This window comes from Erpetoichthys calabaricus, chromosome 1 (assembly GCF_900747795.2).
Source record: "Erpetoichthys calabaricus chromosome 1, fErpCal1.3, whole genome shotgun sequence".
Lineage (NCBI taxonomy): Eukaryota > Metazoa > Chordata > Cladistia > Polypteriformes > Polypteridae > Erpetoichthys > Erpetoichthys calabaricus.
The window spans coordinates 252,447,389-252,468,104 of NC_041394.2; the positions used below are offsets into that span (position 1 = coordinate 252,447,389).

Sequence of the window (20,716 nt, forward strand, 5' to 3'; positions counted from 1 at the left end):
CCATAGTATGTTTATTGTTTTTCTTTGTATATTAAGTAAATGCCCATAGCGTAATGACAACATCATAATGTGATGTAATGACAACTGTAGTTGCTGTCATTTGCAAAGGATTGCCATTGAGACTTTCAGTAAAACTGTCGATGAGAACAATCCAGTTTACTGTACATCATGAAGGGCTATTACTCCATTGTTTTTCAGTATGATAGCAGAGGGGCCTATGAAAGACCCAGATATTTCAAATTATTACTTGCCATTAAATTCCTATTAGATTTTCTTTTGTATTGCTATTTATGTATAATGTGTATCATTCTACAGTGAACTGTACATCAAGTACATCATGACCTGAAACAACAGGAAGCAGCCTCTGAAAAGAGTTAGGATGGCAATATGCTTGTCATGTTAATAATTAAAATGGTAAATAACAGCAAGCATAACATTGCCACAAGAACACCCATGGAATATAAACACAGAAACCTGCATATTGTTTTATTTTACAATTAATGTTTTTATTATTTTAAGCATAAAAAAATGTAGTCCTAGCTCAGTCTGCATCTAACCGCGCTGTGGTGCAAGCAATTGGCAGGATTTCCAGCAGAATACAATGCAGATCTGATTCTCCATCACGGGAGACAAAACTTCTGCTCAAAGTTCAGTTTTCAAAAATTTAGAGAGATTACAGGATAAAAATGGTAGTAACACCAAATGGATCACAGGACATTAAAAAGTAACAAAGAAGAGAAAGGAATTAGCAACATTAAATGAAAGAGTTTACCATAATATGTTAAAAAATAAAAAGCAATGTGAATAGCACCAGCACCAATTCTTATAAGTGTAAGCTTTGCTAAAATAAAGAGACTAAAAGGGTCTCTCTAATATTTGCTGTTAGATCTTCCCAGAATTTGGGTCCCCACAGGTACATTTCTTCAATACTTGTCTTATTTAACCTTATATTTTATGCAGGCTTGCATCTTGAGAGTATAAAGTACTGTCTGAAGTAGAGAAATAAATAAGTTCTCCAAGGTAAACACAGCTTTTATTCTATTGTTCAACAAGTAATGCTCATCCATTTTCAAATTTAAGCTTCTATAAAGGAATATGTTCATGTTGGAAAATATCTGTAGGCTTTTCCCTTCTCTGAAGATGCAATGCCTGAAAATATCCCAAGTTACCCAGGTTACCGTCTTTCTGAGCTAATGTACAGTATCTCTTATCAGTTTTCTGCCTGCCTGTGGTTGACTGCCAGCCTGTTTCTTGCAGCTGCTGACCATTCCAGATGGTAACCTCTACTGGGCACATCTGCCAGATACTCTGGGATAATCTAGTGCTGTACATTTTTTTCAGCATTTCTCCGTTTGATTTCCTTAATGGCTTACTAGAGTGTGTGCACAAAATGTGTGTCTAACCTGGAGCTTCTCTTGTCCTTCTTCCCTAGTTATAATGTATTTAAATTACCATTAATTTCAATAGGAAATATGAAGAAAATTCTAGCAGGGCAGAGTGCATGCCACTTGATTAAATAATAACATTATTAATTATTATTTGAACATATAGTGTAGTACTAAAACTACATGCATTTTCTTTGCATCTTTCTGGGGTCATGGCTGGTTTAACCATATTCTTTTCCCCATTATCATTTACCATCCAACTTGTCATAATTCTTTTAACATTTACGTTGACTTTTTGCATCTTGAGTTACGATGACTTTTTGCATCAGTGGAAATAAGACTCTAGAGTGTTAGGCTGTTGTGGTGCCATACTTTAACCATTAGCCAAGTATGCTAAAATGGGTAACACAGTGTGCTTCTTTATAATGTTAACAATTTATTTTATATATAAACAGCCCATCTGTTATGAACTAAATAGTTCCAAAGCATAAGGTCCCAAAGAATGACTCAAAATGCCCATCAGAGGGCAAAATACTGTCAAGTCCCTGCTATTAGAAAAGGGCAACATAGTATCTTTATAAATAAAAGATAAAAAATAAATAAATAAATAACTTTATTAAACAGTGACATTCCAAAGAGCACAAAAGGCACATCATGGGATGCCTGAAAAAGTAAAGGCTATCCAAGGCAAACAATGTCCACGTGCACAATCCTGTAGGCAAAGTTCAAAATACAGATCAAGGATTTAAAAGATCCAGAAATCACCCAAAGCACAGAATTAACTCAAGAGAACTCATTCCGCAACTAGTGCATTCATTGCAGAATGAGGGACTGTGGGATTTCCTCAGCCTTTATAGGGCAGAGGGCAGTCTCATACAGTAATGGACAGGTGGCCCCAACTCTTGGGAAACACCTACAAAATATATGTAACATAAAAGACGATAGATAAATACAGTAGGTACATAGAACCTAAATAACCAACAATATTACCAAAAATTAACATGAAAAAACTAAAAACAGAATTTGAACCTCTGCCAGGGGAGGAACCTTGGCTAAAATGCAACACCATTGTATGGCTTCTCCCATGCTGACCAACAGTGACTTTCTCCAGGCCAGTTTAAAGTCCGATCGTAAGGCCAGTGTCACACTACAGGACTTTGAGTTGAAGAATTACTGACTATAATTGTTGGATGTCAGACTAGACAACTAGGAATTGCAGGAATAACGGACTACACTATTCCCTCACAACTCTTTAGCAGTTTCAAAATTCCTATTGCACCTCCAAAGTATTGTGAACTCACTTCATTTTGACAGCTAATTAACATTAGCGTGCTGGCTAATAGTGCTAGTGGCTGCAGGAACATTTTTCAGGCATAGTGAGTTCTAACAGAACTTCAGTCTGTTTTTTCCTTGGTACATCCTGTCCTGGTATGCAAACACTACAAACTGGACAGATAAGCCACCTTTCTGTTTGTGTGATCCAGAACATCTGCTTTTGTTGTAGCCGCATTGTATATTGTACTTCTGGATTAACGGTCATTGATTTTCAACTCTCACAAGAGCCTGTCCTGATGAGAATTCATAGAATGAATGACTGAGTCACTAGGGTTGGTATGCTATCCACGACTCACCAAGATTATAAAAATGAAGGCTACAACAATCATTTATTGGACAAGTCATGTACGTAGTGTGATGGGGCCTTAACATGCATGTCTTTGTAATGTGAAAGGAAAATGGGAACAACTAGAGAAAGGCACACATGGACAAGACAGAATTTGCATAATCCATATAGAGAATAAGCAGGATTAAATTCAAAGTAGGTACTTTGATCTCCTTTTCATTTTTGAAGGTGTGTTCTTTTTTTGTGTGATTTTGTGCATGGGTTGTATCAGAAATGCTGTTTGCTGAGTCTCATATTTTACTAATCCACTGCTGGACTGGGATATATGATTTTGCTCTCTTATGTGCACTGGGATCTGGTTCATGGCATCTCCTGATATCACCCTAACATTTGTTGGTCTGCTTTGGACTGGATAGGCAATTACTTCACAAGTTGTTTCATCTTCACTGTATCTTGTGTCCACAATCATTGTCATGACGTGACAGTACATTCATACATACGTTCATGTATATACATACTCAAATGCACTTAACACAATTCACGGTTATCAGGGCTTAAAGCTCTTCAGCACAAGGTGCGGTGCAGGAAATAGCCATGAACAGGGCAATGATATGATGTGAAATATTATGATTACAAAGACTTAAATCATTACATGGTATTTCATCACTTAAATACATTAGACATTCAAGATACATCTCATTTCTAGAATCTCGTCATGGACAACATTAGCAGTCGATGAGCAAAGCTCACTGGTGACAAATGAAGTGTGTTAGAGGAAAATGAGTAGGAAAACACTCTGGTGCAGAAAGAAATTAACTTCAATAATGTGGCATTTTTTCCACTTCAGTACAGTTTGTAATGGATAAATGTAGGCATTCTCATTGTAACTACAAACTGGAGTGACAAAATAAACTTTTATGACTTTTTAAACAGCACCGGAGATCATTCAATGCATGACAGATCTTGCTAAAAACAGGTCATTTGAAAAAAGATATATTCCAGACTCATTCACATCATAAGGTCAGTCATGGATGCATTTCTAAATGCACCACCCCATAAGAAAAAAACCCCATAGGCACTAGGAAATAAATTACTGATGCTATCACCTTCCATGCCACAATATATACAGTTAGTTCTTTGGGGTTTCCTGTGATCCATTCAATATCCACCTGAGGAAACAAATGAAATTCAAGTGCAGTACTGTAGTCACAGGCAGGACCTTTCAACGTAGCCCCACATTAATTTATTGGCCATCTCATATCGCATATCTCCTCAGTTCCACTTACAAATTCTTGAAGCTGCTTTTGCTCATACATAAGCAAAAGGCATAAGAAAAGGAAAAACACATGCTGAATAATGCTTCCACCCCACCTAAGTTTAATCCTTCAGGGAGAAATAAAAATTAAGGGAGGCTTTGAGGTGGATTTTTCCATTGACTGAAAAACTGATAACATTGCAAACTGATCTTCCTGAGTTGCTGTTCAGGAATGGAAATAATGATGTGGAGCCAAACAGGTTGAGTAATATACAAGTATTGCAGGCTATTTCAGAGAACAAAAAAGCTGTTTTAAACAAAGCTTCCCCTGCTTATAATCATCATCTTCTAAATAGTAGTATTAGTAGTAGTAGTAATATTATTTAGGTGTGCAGTGGTTAGTCCTGCTGCCTCAAAGTTCTAAACGCCCAAGTTTGATTCTTGTCCCAGTCACTAGATGTAGTTCTGTGCTGCCCTTATTCTCCATGTTTTTTCCCGGGTATTCAGGTTTCCTTCTGTTTCCCCCCAATATATGCATATTTTTTGATGATTATGGCCTGTCTGTCAGCAATTCTGGATTTCTATTAAACATATCCTATAAAGGGTAGCTTCCTGTCTGATTTCTGATGCTGCCAGGAAAAGGCTTATTTGATTATTATTTATATTCACTTATTTCCATTCCAGTTAGTGCCTTTGGAAACATTTTATTTAAGACTTTTTGTATTTTTTTAAAGATTATTTATAGTAATGCTAATCGTACATTATAAATTTATAGTGATTGAGTGGTGGCAAAAAATAATTCATTAGTTAAATAAAACAACAGAAGCTACTTGTATTTTTTCACTCTCAGTACACTGTCCATGTGGAGTTTGCATCAACCTACCATGTCTGTGTGGGTCAGTGTTGGAGTCAGTCTTTTGACAGAGGAGTGCACTTTTCAGGTTTCCGGCCTTGTCCTGAAAACATAGGGATTGACTATTTATATCACTCTATTAATCTTTTTCCAAACCTGAGCAGCATTGTGGGGAAAGTGGAACCAATCCCAGCAAGCATCAGGCAGGAACAGTCCTTAGACAAGGCACAAGTCCATTGAAGGGTGAACAGAACTCACACACACACGTCCACACTCTAGGGCCAATTAGTAATGCCAGTCCACCTAACCTGCATGCCTGGGGGGAAACCAGAGCACATGGAGGAAACCACATGTATTCATGGGGAGAACGTGCAAAATCCATACAGGGGGCACCTGGGACATGAAACCCAGTGTCCTTCTTGCAAGGCAGTAGCACTACTTCTTTGCCACTCTCATTTGTTTTTATTTAGGGAAAAATGTTAAAATATAGGCCCATTTTTAAAGTAGGTTTGCACCCACAACCCCTCCCCACCCACCACCTCTTGCTTTCAGTCATTTCTAATGGATATCTAACGTGAACATTTTTGAATATTTCACAGTATATTTTAAAAATGTGTCCACAACATGTTCATATTGTGTTGCTGTCATTCACATAGATTGATAAACAAAGTTATCCAAGTGGCTAACAGAAAGTTACGTAAAGTTTAAAATAGCAGACTTTTGTATGGCAGGTGCTGAAAGATACTTTCATGAGCAGAACATTCACATTTATCAAGGTTTTTATGCTGGAGTACAGCAGTAAATTCCAACATTTATTCTGGTAGACCTGTGCAGCTAATCTTTATTGTTTCAGTCTTCTTCTCATGATCTTCATAATTGTTGTATTTAAGTAAATTTGGGTGCTAGAATTATACTGTTTCCTTTTTGTGCTTTTAATGAACACACCCATTTTTATATGCCATTAAGCAATGCTTGTACATTTTGACATTGCTTTTGGTATACAGTGAATTTATTATTACAAGATGTTGCTTCCTTGATTTAGATTAAGCACAAAAAAGGGAAATAACACTACATTCAGAGGAGGAACTTCTATTTTTGTATCTCTATATTTGTGTTCAGCACAAAGTGTCTGCTTTAAAGAAGTACCTATTATATACTGCTTAAGGCAAGTAAGAGTAACATTATATCTACTATGGGTTATTTTTTAGCAGAGCAATAACAGAAACAGAAACTGGCAAAATTAGAATCAAGTAAAGAGCTAAGAGTTAAAAAGGAGTATGACCAAATAGTTCACATAGCTGCCCCTGAGCTAATATTTGGTACATCTGGTATAGGGGTTTTATTGATCAAGGTGGGTGCCAGTGGTTTCTTTAAATATTGTAAGAGAAGAGACCAAACACAGAAAAAGGTATGGGGCATGACTATGACCCTGTATAGTGTGAAGCAAAAGAAGGAATAAATCTTTTAACAAAGATAGGTGAGATGTCTTTTCAGGAGCAAGTACAACACAGAACTGATTTGTGGTGTCCGGTTTCTGATTTGTAAGGGCTGTCAGCAGAAAGGGGCAGGAACAGGTGGGCAGACAACTGAAATGACGTCACAGGTGGAATGGCCATTGTTACTTCCATTGTACAGAGGAAGGGAGAGAGAAGGCATTAGAAGACAGCGCCAACCCCTGGTTTGGTGGATAATTACCATCACCAGAGCCCTTAAACTAACACACATGACAATATGCACTTCACAATTGTACATGTGGAAGCTGGTTATGGGTAAATTGTGAATGAGTCACAGTGGCACAGAGGATAGCTCTTCTGCTTTTAGGTTCAGATGACCAGGCTCAAATCCCAGTCTGGTCAGTTTATGTTGGTGTGAGTTTTATATGAGTATTCTAGTTTTCCTCTCACATGTGGCAGATATCCATCCTAGTCTGATAGACTTGGTATGTGTGAGTGTGGGAGACAACCTATTTTAATGTTCACCTTTTTATATTTAAAATATATAAGAAAGGCCTCCTTTCTTGCATTATGGAGGTCACCATTAACAGCATGAACCAACTTTAAATGCTTTACAAAACAATCAAGTTTTCAAGACTGATCATTAACCAAATGAAATAACAACACATAGCATGGACCACATCTATAAGCCATAAACTGCTTGAAATTTCAATAGCTGGTGAAATAAGGGAGTTGCTAAACAATAAGTGGCTTGGGGTAACCATTTTGTGAATATATATTTAACTTTAAAACTTATAGTTACATTTATGAAGTGTTCTGGTTTAGAAACCTTTACATCCATTTCCATAACATCTTAATAAAGGCATTCTTGTTGAATTTATTTGCTGCCCTCATATTTGTTATAAGGTACTTTGAATTTATTATCTGCATTTAACTAAATATAATGAAATTATATATTAAGTAAATATTTCCATCAATCAACACACATTTTCAGTATTAGGGTCTTGAGTAATCTATTGTTGTCAATTATGAGGAGAAAGGCATGAACCGTATGCAAGTAAACATAACAGGTAAAACATGTTCTCCTTGCTAAAGTCCTCACTTAGTTTATATGGTTGACCCACTTTACTTATTGGCCATTTTCTTCCTCTGAAGTGAAACACAAGGTTCTGAACAGATGAGTGCTTGAAAAAATAACTGAAAGGTTAGATCAGATAACTGTTTATGAAGTTATTAATGTAATTCTAAAGATGGAGAGAGGTCACAATATGCTCAGTTTTATCTCATTCTGTTGGGTGGATGTGGCAGAGCATTTTCTCACCCTTTTTAATGGCCTCTTCATATTTCCTAGAAGTCAGTAACTGATTTGCCACAATTGTGGAGTACTTCTATTCAGTGCTGCTACTAACTAGTTCCTCTCCCATTATATGAAAATTCTAAGCCATAAGCTTTGCAGGAGAACAAAGGTCACATTTCATAATGAATGTCAGCAACAGTGAAAGAGTGTGAATGAATTAAAATAGAATTTGCATTTATATTTTTCATTTCGGGTTGGGGTTACGGCCATAAAGATGTATGTCTTGTGAATTAGTATTGTTTGGAAAGGTGAGGGTTAATTTCAAGACAGATTTAACCAAGGTTTTGGGCAGGCAAAGCAATCTAGATTAATCTGTTTAGGCCTTCAGTGTTCGCATTGAAGGTGTCGGTCATTGAAATTCTTTAAGACAGATGTTTGGATAAATTGGAGTATTAGACAATTTTATTTTAATTTGTAATATTTGACCCTACTTTTGGGATTATCAGTTCCGTGACAGCCTTTGTGAAAGTTCTCACACTCATGCATATGTGCTATATGGCAGTGGGCATCAAACTGAACTCGCAAATCATCTGCTTATAAGTATTGTGCTGCAGTGGTGACTTGGAAAAGCAAGGCTGTGTTATTACCACTGATTTCTTTCACCTGGTTTTACAAAGAGAAAAGCCCTGTTGGAATTTATATAAAAAAGTAGACTCTGCTTCATTGCTATTGACAATTTTTAAAGAGGATTAGACAATGGACTTTTTTTTAAATGGTCTTTTAGTGTACACAGCTTGTTTACTTTTTTTTTTTTTCACCTATGTAAGGAAAGCTTGTCAGAAGCCCCGTTTTCCACAAATCTAGTTTTAGTGCTGCTGACACTAATGCTCCCCTATTAGCGGTGTAAATTAATTAAAGCATAACCACTAACCCTTCGACTGAAGTGACTTGTCAAGCCACTTTGGAATCTGATGGATTTGCTTTCATTTAGCAACATACAGTATTTGAGTATGGGTTAAGCAAATGGCCTGTGGTGGTTTCCACGCAGAAAGCTGCATCTTGTGGAAATTCTTTTAAAAACTTTACTCACACTTTGTTTGCACATGCCACTCTGATACTATTGGACTAAATTACATCTTGGAAAATAATACGTCTTTTTTATTAATTTGGTGTGTCAGCTTACAGCAGGATGAATGTGTTAATCATTCTTTTGAATTGTTTGATGCTGAATGTGGCAGCTGAAGTTCCTCCTTTTTTTGGCAAGACGACTTACTGGATTTCTGATCGTCCTCAAGGCCTAGGTAGAATGTTTAAAGTTCATTTAGAGTATGGAGAAATGCATACTGAACTTTTAGCTAGAAATAATTTTAACAAAGGTAAAATGAAGGCAGGTGAACATTACAAGCCTTTCTCTGGCCATGCCTTCTGGTCCTCTCTGTTGTACCCTTTCATGGTAAATATTACAGACCTTCACTTTGGGCTGCCTTTCCAAGAACCTGTTAATGAGCTTCACATCCATTTAGTTTATTTCTAGTTTGTGTTACCTTTTCTTCATGGATGTAACGTCTCTAGCAGATGTGAATAAAGTTACAATATTTAACCACATGAACTTATTTTATATTTTTGTGGTAAGTCTCATGTCAGGCGGTTGCCATTTCTGACTCATACAAACCTTTGGACGGATTGTAGATGATTGTGCCCCAAAGTGAAAAGTGACAGTACACAAAGACCAGATCCCATTTGTCATTGACTGTATTGTCTCCTGTTCATACCAGCTTAAAGAATGAGTTACATGATAGTGCTTCTGTAAGTGTGGAAAAATAAAGACAAAGTTGCAAATTATTTTTTTTTAATAAAAATTTGAACAACAGTCAAATTTGCAGTCAGCTAAAATACAATTCATGGTCTTAGGCAATAAGCAAAAATGTTTAGCATCAAATAATGGCATCAACTGCTTTTGTACGTCTCACAATCAGCAAACTGCCTTTTATGTGTGATTGAAAATCTTTAACTAATTTATATTAAAGAGTTCTGTAATTCAGTAAAAGTTCGATTTTGGAGTTTTTACAGTGATTTCTTTTTATTTCTTTTTTGTTTCTTAGACAACTGTTACCTCAGAAAAGGTAAGCAGTGAAATCAGTCTTTCTTGAATTGTTGCTAATTATTTATGTGTTTGCCTATTTAAAAGGTTAAAGCAATGCATAATTAGAAGAGTTGAGGACTGGGGAGTCTGGGCTCGGCTTAATTAACTGTACTGTTAACACAGGGAGAAAATAATGGGAAGTGTCCCTGTGGAGAGGGTAAAAATCATTGTTGTGGGCATGTCTCCTCTTTACAGAGTACATTTTTACCAACTGAGTCAGCATTTTTTTTTAGAAATTTAGAAATACAATTCAGAAGTGTTAGTTTTGAAGTCACTATTAATGCTTTTCTGTGTTATACAATGTACAATATGACTTGGCCTAGTGCTTATTTAGATAAATTTGTTTTGGTCTGATTTATTAGAGTTTTCACTTTTAAAAAGTGAGTGAGTTATTGCAATGTAAAAGATTTAGTAAGTTTTAGCTGATTTGATATATTATTGAAATTGCTGTAGTAGAAGACCTAGGCTTGCTTCTTACTAATAGCTCTTCATAACACCTCACATGTTATATAATGCTTAGCTGAATGCATGAATGAATATTGTACAACCTGTCAGCTGCAATCAGTTAGTGGATCCATATGCTACATTTTGCTTTTCATTATTGACACCATCCCGCAGCGTCTAACCAATAGTGTAGACTAGTAGCCAAAACACTGGACAGCAGACATCAAGATTACTGATTCACTTATAACCTCTAGCTCACTTTCTGACTTGACATAGTTCTGATCTTGTTACAAAAAATGCCAAAGCATGTGCAATATATATTTTTTAAAAGTTCCTCCATCACCTCCATCGTCTCCAATGCTGCGACTTGGCCTGTTATAAAGCTTCCTCCACTTCTCTCTATTTTGAGGCACTTCCTCCAGGTTTCTTTCCCATGCTTTTCTGTCTGTTGCATCCTTTATCACCATATCTTTCCATATGTTTATATAGAATAAGAGACAAAGAGATTGCACTCCACACTGCCTGTCTAGTATTTATATGTAAAATGTAATGAAGTGTAAAAGGTACTTAGTGTTATAACTGGTGCTAAGGCAGTTAAGCAGTTTGTTTGGAATCAAAGAATATTTTCTGATCCGGCATCCTTGTGTTTACTGAACTATGAATGAATGACTCAAATGAAAATGTATTTTATTTGATACCTTTCGAAGAACGTAACATTACAATGCATTTTACAAAGCAAAGAAGAATTTATCTGAAAGCATCAAGATAACAAAGATAATTAATGTATGGCAAGGGAAGACAAAATGGTGCCATACTTACTGTTATTAGCTGTGACACATATTCCATGCTGTTCTTTGCTATGAAAAGCCTGGTTGAGTTTGGCTAGAAATCACTGGTTATGCACTGAGTACAAGTCAAAAAGCACCACAACTTCCTTCCACGATCAGTTCTGCTGAGTCTATCTTAGGGTCACAATGGGTGAGAGTATACCCTGAGCACCGAGTATAAGATACAAGTCATTGCATCCCAGTGCACGTTAACACAGACTTATATTGACCAGTTTAAAGTTAGTTGCTACTGGAGTTTAGATCCTAGGAGATTGTAGAAGCTCCTCACAATCTTTAACCAAACCAGGATTTAAGCCCAGTACAATATCACTATGAGGGCGATGTGCTTACCACTGCATTACAGTGCTAGCATTAAGGCATGTTTAACAGAACATGAAAGTTTATAATTTTTCAATATTAACCTTTTTTGCACACTTGAACTTGTATTGTGTAAACTTTTTTCTACAAATTGGGGTGAAAAACTTGGGTCTGTTTCTTCTTTATGTCCAGTACTGGACTCCTGCAATCATGAATTGGATTGAGTTGGTTTGAAAATATTATGTTATATGTACCAGTTCTTTTAGTTGTTGATTGCAAGAAAAATGATGGCCTCATAAAATATCTTTGAGAGGTCCAAATTAATGGTAATATGATAAGAGTATTTGGCTGCGCTGTGTGAACATTAAATGTCAGTGGCTTTCAACCTTGTTATTCCACTTATTTCAGACTCTCACTATGTGACTCTGGGAAAGTAATAACAGATAGATGCTTAATATAAATAAAGCTACCCTTTGTGCTACCTATTATCATATATCTTATCTGATATTGCTCAAGGATACTGTAAGTCTGAGCATGCCAGAAAATGTGTAGGCACCAATAAACAATGCTTTTCTGGGTTGCGGTATACAAACAGCCATTAATAAACATAGGACTTTTTTTGTAGAGAACACAGTTCCTGGACATTTCACAAATTAGCAGATATAGGCCACAATTACTTGCATGCGCTTTTACAATTGGAGCTCTGGCTTTTAGAGGTCAAGGGCAGAGTGGTGGCTCTGAGGCTAGGGATCTACGATCTGTGATTCCATTCTGTTGGGCCCTTGAGTAAGGCCCTTAATTTGTAATTGCTCCTGGGTATGATTTTAACCTGCAAGCAGGTCCTCCAACTTACAGGGAAAATTTGGGGGTTGGTGGTAGGATTAGCACTCCAGCTACTGTAAACAAACCTCACACTGTTTTACTTCATTTAGCTAGTGTGGTGCTGAAGTGTCACCTGCTTCATGACTGTGCCCGGGTCCTAATTTGGGATCTTGTGGTGGATCGCCATATGGTGGGTGTAGCAATGCGCTTATCAGTGCATGCTCCCAACCCCCCTTTTAGAGGTGGGGATGGACTCGGCAACCTTGGGTTTTCAAGTACAAACCCCTACCTACTGAACCAAAATTTGATGTTGTATTGAAAATCAAGCATTGTTGTATTAATCTTCAAAACATCTTTAAAATGCTAAATCATATTTTATCAACTAAATTTAAATTGTCTGCTTTAAGTATACAGTTTCTACACCAAAAATGTACTCACTCCAGTAATGTCAAGGAGTAACTGAGCTAAATATAAATAAATCAGATTTTGTCTTGAATACGGACAAAAATTGGATTAAAAAATGTGTCTTTTACAGTTTGTGGAGTGGTCTGACCTTAAAAGAATACTCCACCCAAAAATTATATTTTTTATGTGAATGCAGGATTATTCACCAGTGAATGAGGGGCAGAGGTGATCTTCAATTCAAAAAGCACAGTATAGTTAGAATGTTCTTTTTCTGTTTGTTTTTTACCCTGAATTCTCCAGATGTAAGCATTAATAGTATTTTAGCAAAAAATGCATGTATTTTGCACATTCTGTAAATATGAATGAATAACAAACATGTGGATTATGTGGCACGAGTTACGTGAGAACATTTTTCACATCATTTGCCAATGTCCACACTTAGTCACTATTTTTCCCCAATTGATTTAAACCTTTGTTATTTCTTTTCTCCACCAAAAACATGAGATTTTTTTTTCTTTGCCACCACTACAAAATTCAATATATGGGACATGAATTATATAAAAAATATCCCTTTTGGGTGGAGTATTCCTTTAAACCAACTGTCTAGCTGGCAATATCTGAAGAATATACAATTACAATAAATGACACTGTCTCCTTACTGATACTTAAATGTTTATGCTGCCATGCTGCTTTTTCATAAATAGCTTTTATTATGTACAGTATATTTCAATAAAGGCCACAATAAAACTTTATTAAATATTTAAAGGGCCTTCTTCATGTATGATACTAACCCTGCATGCTGCTGCTGCTGCTTGTTGGCCAATTTGATCAGGGGATTAAAACAATAATTATTTATAGAAGCTTTGACAAATTGATTTAGAAATGATTAGAGCCAAATGGGAATAGTACTCATTTATCTTTTTTTTTTTCTTCAAGAGCTGTAATAGAGGTGAAATTACATGTCAAATTGAACAATCTTTATCATCTGGGCAAAAGCTGTATTTTAAAAGGTGTGGGTACATTACTGGTGCAATATTGAGAGGAAAAACTACCAGAGGACTTGTGTTGCATTTGAGCCAATGCTTTAAATTCTTTATTTAGAAAGTATTGATTCCTTTATAGGAATTTTTATGACTATGCTTGTTTTGAAAAATGTTATAGGAAAACTGCAAGGTGTCTTTTGAATTTAATACCAGATTTAACATTTATAGTCAATTTAAACCAATGCTAAACAATGAAGCCAATGTTTGAAAGTATAGTGTGACCAATAAGGGTGTTCTTCAGTAGACCCTAAGCATACAAAAACATCCAGGTAAGTCCATAGACTTAAATAAATAGGGTTGTGTTTGATTAAAATAAAGATGTGCACAGGAAGGTTTGATATGGAAATTACAAAATGAAAAAGAGCGAACGTTAGGACTAACTACACAAAGAAGCCCTTAAATTGTACCTACAATGTTCTCCTACTTAATTTTAATCTTCTGTCTAAAATAAGGTCTCCTTTTCCCTGCCCTTTGTCTTTGTCATTTCTATACACATATATACACCTTTCAGTTGAATTCTTAAAGTCGAAGAAAATGATAATAGTAAAATCCTGTATTGGACGTCTAAGGATATTAGACCTCAAAGCCTGATGACTGTTTCAAAAACTGGATGAGGAACTGGCCTTTCTATTTTTGATGGGGAGCCAGTCCAGCATTGTTGGGCTAAGTATCAGAAACATCAAGTAATTGATTTGCTACCCTGCGGCATTGGTATCAGTGGACACCCAATGGATGGTGGCCATACTGACTCTACTGGCACATTCCACTCATTTTCTTAATCTGAGATCACATGTATAAATTCATGGCTTGTTTCTGTTAAGAGCCTTCAGAGTCAACAGTATGCTGCAGTGTGTATTGTAGTTTACAGCATGTTGATAAAGAGACATAATTTTTCTTAAGGTTCAGTTCACAACACTATTGCCAGTAGTTCCTTGATTATTGAATTATTACTTGTGACAGATAGAGGGCGCTATCGTCCTCTTGAACCCTCCGACTTGACTCCAGACACCAGGTAAAAGTCCAATAATTTGTTTTATTTGAACTATAACGTGCACAAAGCACCCTCCTCTCCACAATACTCATATAAATCACAATAAACAATCCTCCACTCTCCCAGACACTTAGCCACCCTACCTCCCAGCTCAGCTTCCCGTCTGGGATTTCCCATAGTCCTTTTATAGTCCTTGACCCGGAAGTGTTTCACCGGCTCTGTCCACGTGACCTGGAACACTTCCGGGTCAGATAAAAACTCTTCTTCTTCACCCCGGAAGCACGTCATTCTTCCTGTCGCTATGACTACGACGTACTTCCGGGTTATAGGGCACATAATAGTCTCTGGGCCTTCCTGCAGCGTCCTCTGGAGGTTCCCATGGTATCCATCAGGGCTGTGATGAAAAACTCCACTGTCCATGATGCCCTGCTGGAACTCGGGGCACCTCTATGTTGCAGGCAGGGCTCCACCTGGGGGTATTGGCCGGGATAAAAGGCCGGCCATGTCCCACATACTGTAATCCATAAACTGCATAATTAGTTGACCCTCCTGTTGTTTCTGTAATATAGCAGAATATCTTTCAGGAAGTGTATAATTTCAGGTATGCTGTTTAAAGCATGAAACAATAGCCACCACATTGTTGCTTCTAAAATTAACAGGTGCAGATATCAGTAGCAGACAAGTGCCTCCAAGAACTTATTGACTGTGCTACCACTTTTCAATAGAAATCTTATAAATTCAACACCTTGCTGTCTCCCATAGGTATGCTACTTATTCAGAAAGGCTGGGTTAGAATTAGACAGTAAAATTTAAATCTTTCATTACATACCACATAAACAGTACAGGAGCAAATTCATACATTTCAATTTAAAACTAAAACATTACTGCAGAAGAATTCTTATAGCTTCAGTTGCAAAATGCACAGCCTTCTTTTTGATTTGCCAAAATGAATTCACTGCTGACTGTTGTTGTCTTGTTTGCTCTTCCAGGACTGTCACATGTTCCAGAGTACTAGCATAAATTTTCTAAATACCCAAAGACAGTAAATCCTTAAACAAAAGCCTGCTTGAAGGCTGCAAAAAGAGCCAAATTGGATAGGGTGTCAAAGTATTGTTTATAAGCAGCCACTTACAAGGACATGGATAACATTTTAACCTAAAAAGCAACACCAGCACTTGTGCTTGTGTGTTAAAAGCCTACTTAAAAAATTGTGAAAGAAATAAGTGAGTATAATTATGCAAAGGACACAGTGTTCGTTCTATTACATCAAACAAAAATTTGGCTTTCCTTTGTTAGCATAGAAAAGAGAAGTGACCTGCTAGTGAGACTTTCCTAAAATACACTATGCTGTTGTAATTGTTTCAATATAAGAAAAACAGACAACATTAACACTGCAGCTTAAAGTGATCTAATACTGTTGTTTTTAATTATTGCGTGACACAGATGTGATGATTTTCATGCAGCGTGAAAGATAAAAAAACTAAAAGTTTTGTGTATGTGGTACTAATTCTGAAATACTCATTCAAACAACCTGAGAGCGCTCAAACAGTATTTGCTTAATGCTATATATGACGGAATCTCAATTCTAAACGGTATTAGGTGAATCTCATTACCAGAAATAGTCACCTACAACCCCTTCTAACAATCAAGTGCTTTAATTTACAGTTTAAGCAATCATTGATGTTATTGTTGGGCACAATGTCAGGAAAGCAACTCCTATCAATGGAAACATTACACTGTCCATCTTACTTGAAAGTCCACTCAGTTTTCTGGTGGTCATTGAATTGGGGTGGTTGACGTTGTTCAAATGTAGTTCTAAAATCTTCTCAAGGAACAAGTGAAAGGCACATTGGAGAAACAAAATAAACAACTGGATAAGTAAAAAAAATAGAAAGATAAATGACCAAAATCAAAGCAAAAATGAAATAAATAAGACAAAAATAACAGCTATAGTTACTAACGAAAATAGCAAAATATGAAAACAAATTACAGTATTTAAATTAACTGAAGTTGTCGTGTATTGAAGAGCCTGAGTGCACAGCTATTTATGCTAATGACAGAACCACTAAATTGAAGGCCTTTATTTGAGCTCTGCCTGACCAAGTCAAGGTTTTGTTAAAAAAATACAGATTCAACCCCTTCTTAAGAAGAAATAATTCTCAAAGCTTTGTAATTTTTGAAGGCATGGAAGTAAATCACAACAACAATAACATCATTTATTTATGTATATAACATTTTTTCATACAAACAATGTAGCTCAAAGTGCTTTACAAGATGAAGAAAGAAAAGTTTATAAGAAATGAAAATATAAAAATAAGATTAGGCAATACTAAGTAACAAAGAATTAAGTAAGGTGTGCTGGTTCAGTTTTTGCTAAGGTTGGAAGACATGTGGATCAAAATATGGGGTTGACAGATCTCATTATTCACTGATGAACTATGGTGGTAAATCCTTAGCTTCACTATCAGATTGTATAGAAAATGTTTCATTCAGCTCAAAATAATCGAATGGTGATGTATCAAGGTCATGTTCTTTGATTACAGCACAGAATTTGCTAAACCAAAGGAGAACATTAAGAGCATTAAGTTACTACTGTGAAATGCTGTAATACACTATATGATTTCATTGTCTGCATGCTTGAAAATCAACCTCTTCTTATTCAACACATAAAGGAACCAAGTACTGTCTGAAATGTTTCCTCAAAATCTCAAGTCTGGAAGAATGATAAGTAATATTCTCTATTCATGTATTACTGGAGAATAAAGCAAAGGGGCATGTTGTATATTAGAAGCATAATATTAGCAATATCTGGTTTTGAATTGTCTTTGCAGCAGGGCTTATTATTCTAGGGAAATGAACTTATCATAGAATTTCTTTTTCTTATTATTTGCTTTTTATTTATAGTGAACGTGATGGGAAAAAAATTTTGGTCCTAGAGGGAACACTCCATTTAATACAGTTGTTTGTGAAAGGGGTTGCTGTCAGTGATGACTATTATATCAAGAGCAATTGAGACTTTCTTTTATACAGGTGTTTTAATGAGTGTGGAGAAAATTGATGTGTTGGGCAGCAAAGTTATACCGAGGTTAGTAATGTTCATCCACAACATCTAAACTATGAAGGAAGTAAGCAGATATGTGATTTATCCTCTTATATACCCCTCCCTTTGTTTCATCCTCTATAAGCACAGCTGTTGGAACACACCCTTGACAGTATACACACGCTTACAGTTCTAAGTTTATTCATAAAATAGTGCTTTTACTTTTTTTTTTGCACCCATTACTTCTAAAACTAATATTAAACTTGTTTCTTTTATTAACATTATTACTTACACTATTATTATTGTCATGTTTTGATTTCTAACATTTTACAATTTTCCTTTCCTTTAAATGCTCTTACTAATTGCACCTGTATACTTAATGGTCATAGCAAATTGTGTTTTTATTATTACTAATAGTATTAATTATTATTTCTGCATTTTCTAACTCCAATAGTTTTGCCACATGTGTATCATTTAAAGATGCAAAACATTATATGAAACTAACTAAAATGTTAAAAAATAGAGGCCTCTGCCCACTGCTGCATTAATAAACACCTTAAACATGAATGGTATATCTTATTCCCTGACTTAAATAACTGAATCTCTTCAATGTTATCTAGAAACTTGGGATTTTTAGGATACTGATTCATTTTAGGCTAGAAAAGAATCACAAAACATGAATCAGAACAGACCTAATTCCATGAAAGGTTAAAATGTATTGACAAGGGTGCCTAAACTGATGATACATTATTTGGCTTAAAGAAAACACTCGATGGGTTTCTTGGATAAGTCTAGTATTGACACATCAAGAAGCTTGATGCCACCAAAGGGCTGTTCCTTATGGACTGAGTAAGCTTTTGGGATGTGAAACTTAATCTTTTAGGAACAGCTGAAACCAAGAACCATTACACTAGATTGTGTACCTATGGCCAAGGCAAGACCATCTCTGACTTCCTGAAGTTACTGGAGGTGATCCAAGGGGTGAAGTTTACAGCTGTCTCTTGGCAAAAGCTCAATTGGCAGAATAAAATGGCCAAGTTGGAAAGACAGAGAGATCGATGCTGCAGTGTACTTCTAAGATGTGCTTGTGGCCAAGCTATACCACCAGGTAAACACTGGATATCAAATCCCTTTGAAGTTGAATCTAAAGTGGGGGCAACATGGTTCATCCTTTTCGTCATTGTTTTAGTCTGCTATCATGGGTGTTTTCAACATATAGCTACATCAAATTGGTGTACTTTTAAGTATGGAGCACAGATAGTAACCAGTATTAAAACGCAATGTTAGACGGGCATAATGAATTACAGTAAATTAAATTTTATATTGCCTGGAAATATTAAATATGATAACACTGACTATTGCTCCACTAGGCTAATTTTTTATGTGATAGTCATGTCTCCCATTTAGGACATGCTGTATACCCTTAATGTGGTGTTATGTAGTTTTATCCAGATGTTTATGTAAAATGTCACCCATCATTTTCTAAATTGCTTAGTCCTGAATAGGGCTGAAGGGTGTGCCGGAATCTATCCCAGCTAGCATAGAGCTCAAGACAGGAACAAACCCTGGGCAGGATGCTAGCCCATCGCAGGGTGAATACACACACCCCAACCACACACTTGGGTTAGTTTAGCAATGCCAATCCACCTAACCTGCATGACTTTGGACTGTGGGAGGAAACCGGAGCACCCAGAGGAAACCCATGCAGACACGGGGAGAACATGCAGACTCCACGCAGGGAGGACCTGGAATGCAAAACCCTGGTTTCCTTACTGCGAGGTAGCAGCATTACCACTGCACCATCGTGCCGTCCCTATGTCAAATGTTCCAGAGTTAATTTTTTTTACCGTTTTAGTCTTTGATGTGTTAGATGTGCTGAAAATATACAGGCGAGCTGAGAGGTTACAGAACAGCAATATAATGTGTATACACATAGGGCAAATTGTGTTTTTTTAACCTAGTTAAACTTCTCAAAGCTTTTGTTTGTTTATACTTGTGAGTTACATGTAAAAATTTTATGTATTATCTTAGAAATTTCATTTTCAGCAGGCCTGAGATACTTTGCCAGCTGCCACTGGATTTTAGTTGGAGTGATTACATAGCAACAGATGTACTGTCAGCAGGAGGTGCAAAGACATGATGTGGCTCTTTGATTGTACTTAAATTTTTATAATGCAGTGAGTATTAAATAAATTCAACTTGAATATACCTGTTTCAACCACATTCATAGCATTTAGCTTATTAAACAGGTCATTAAACCAATTATACTAACTGAAAGCAATTCTCCTGTCCAGCATTGATCACTTGTACTCTACATTCATGTTATGATTTGATATAGTGTAAATACATTCCATTGCACTACTAGTTTCAGGCAGTTTTTGCCTACTAGTTGTAAGGCTGCTTAGCGCCTATATGTTCGAAAAAAAATGCATGTTTCTTATATACAGTATACATCAATCAGCCACAACTTTAAAACCATCTGACTAGTATTGTGTAGGTACCCCACATGCTGCCAGAAAACCTCTGACCCATTGAGGCATGGACTCCACATGACCTCTGAAGCAGTTCTGTGGTATCTGGCACCAATACATTTAAGTCTTTAATTTGTTAGGTGAGGCCTCCATGGATTGGAATTGTCTTTCCACCACTTCCACAGATAATCGATCAAATTGAGATCTGGGTAATTTGGTGGCCAATTCAATACCTTGAATTCTTTGTCCTTGTCCTCACACCATTCCAGAACAATTTTGTCAGGGTAGCAGGATGCATTATCATTTTGAAAGAGGCTACTTCCATCAGGGAATATCGTGGCCATGAA

The 20,716-nt window shown here is 36.3% G+C and overlaps 1 protein-coding gene across 3 annotated transcripts in view; it reads left to right on the forward strand.

Moving 5' to 3' along the window:
* The window catches only part of sfmbt2 (Scm like with four mbt domains 2), a 417,083-nt gene that overhangs the window by 106,523 nt on the left and 289,844 nt on the right, over positions 1–20,716 (forward strand). For 2 of the 3 annotated variants that reach the window (XM_028814085.2, XM_028814094.2), the window contains exon 5: positions 9,968–9,988. The exons of the other annotated variant lie outside the window; for it this stretch is intronic. In XM_028814085.2, the coding sequence (XP_028669918.1) occupies positions 9,968–9,988 (21 nt within the window). The remainder of the gene's footprint in view (positions 1–9,967; positions 9,989–20,716) is intronic. 3 annotated transcript variants of the gene reach the window in all.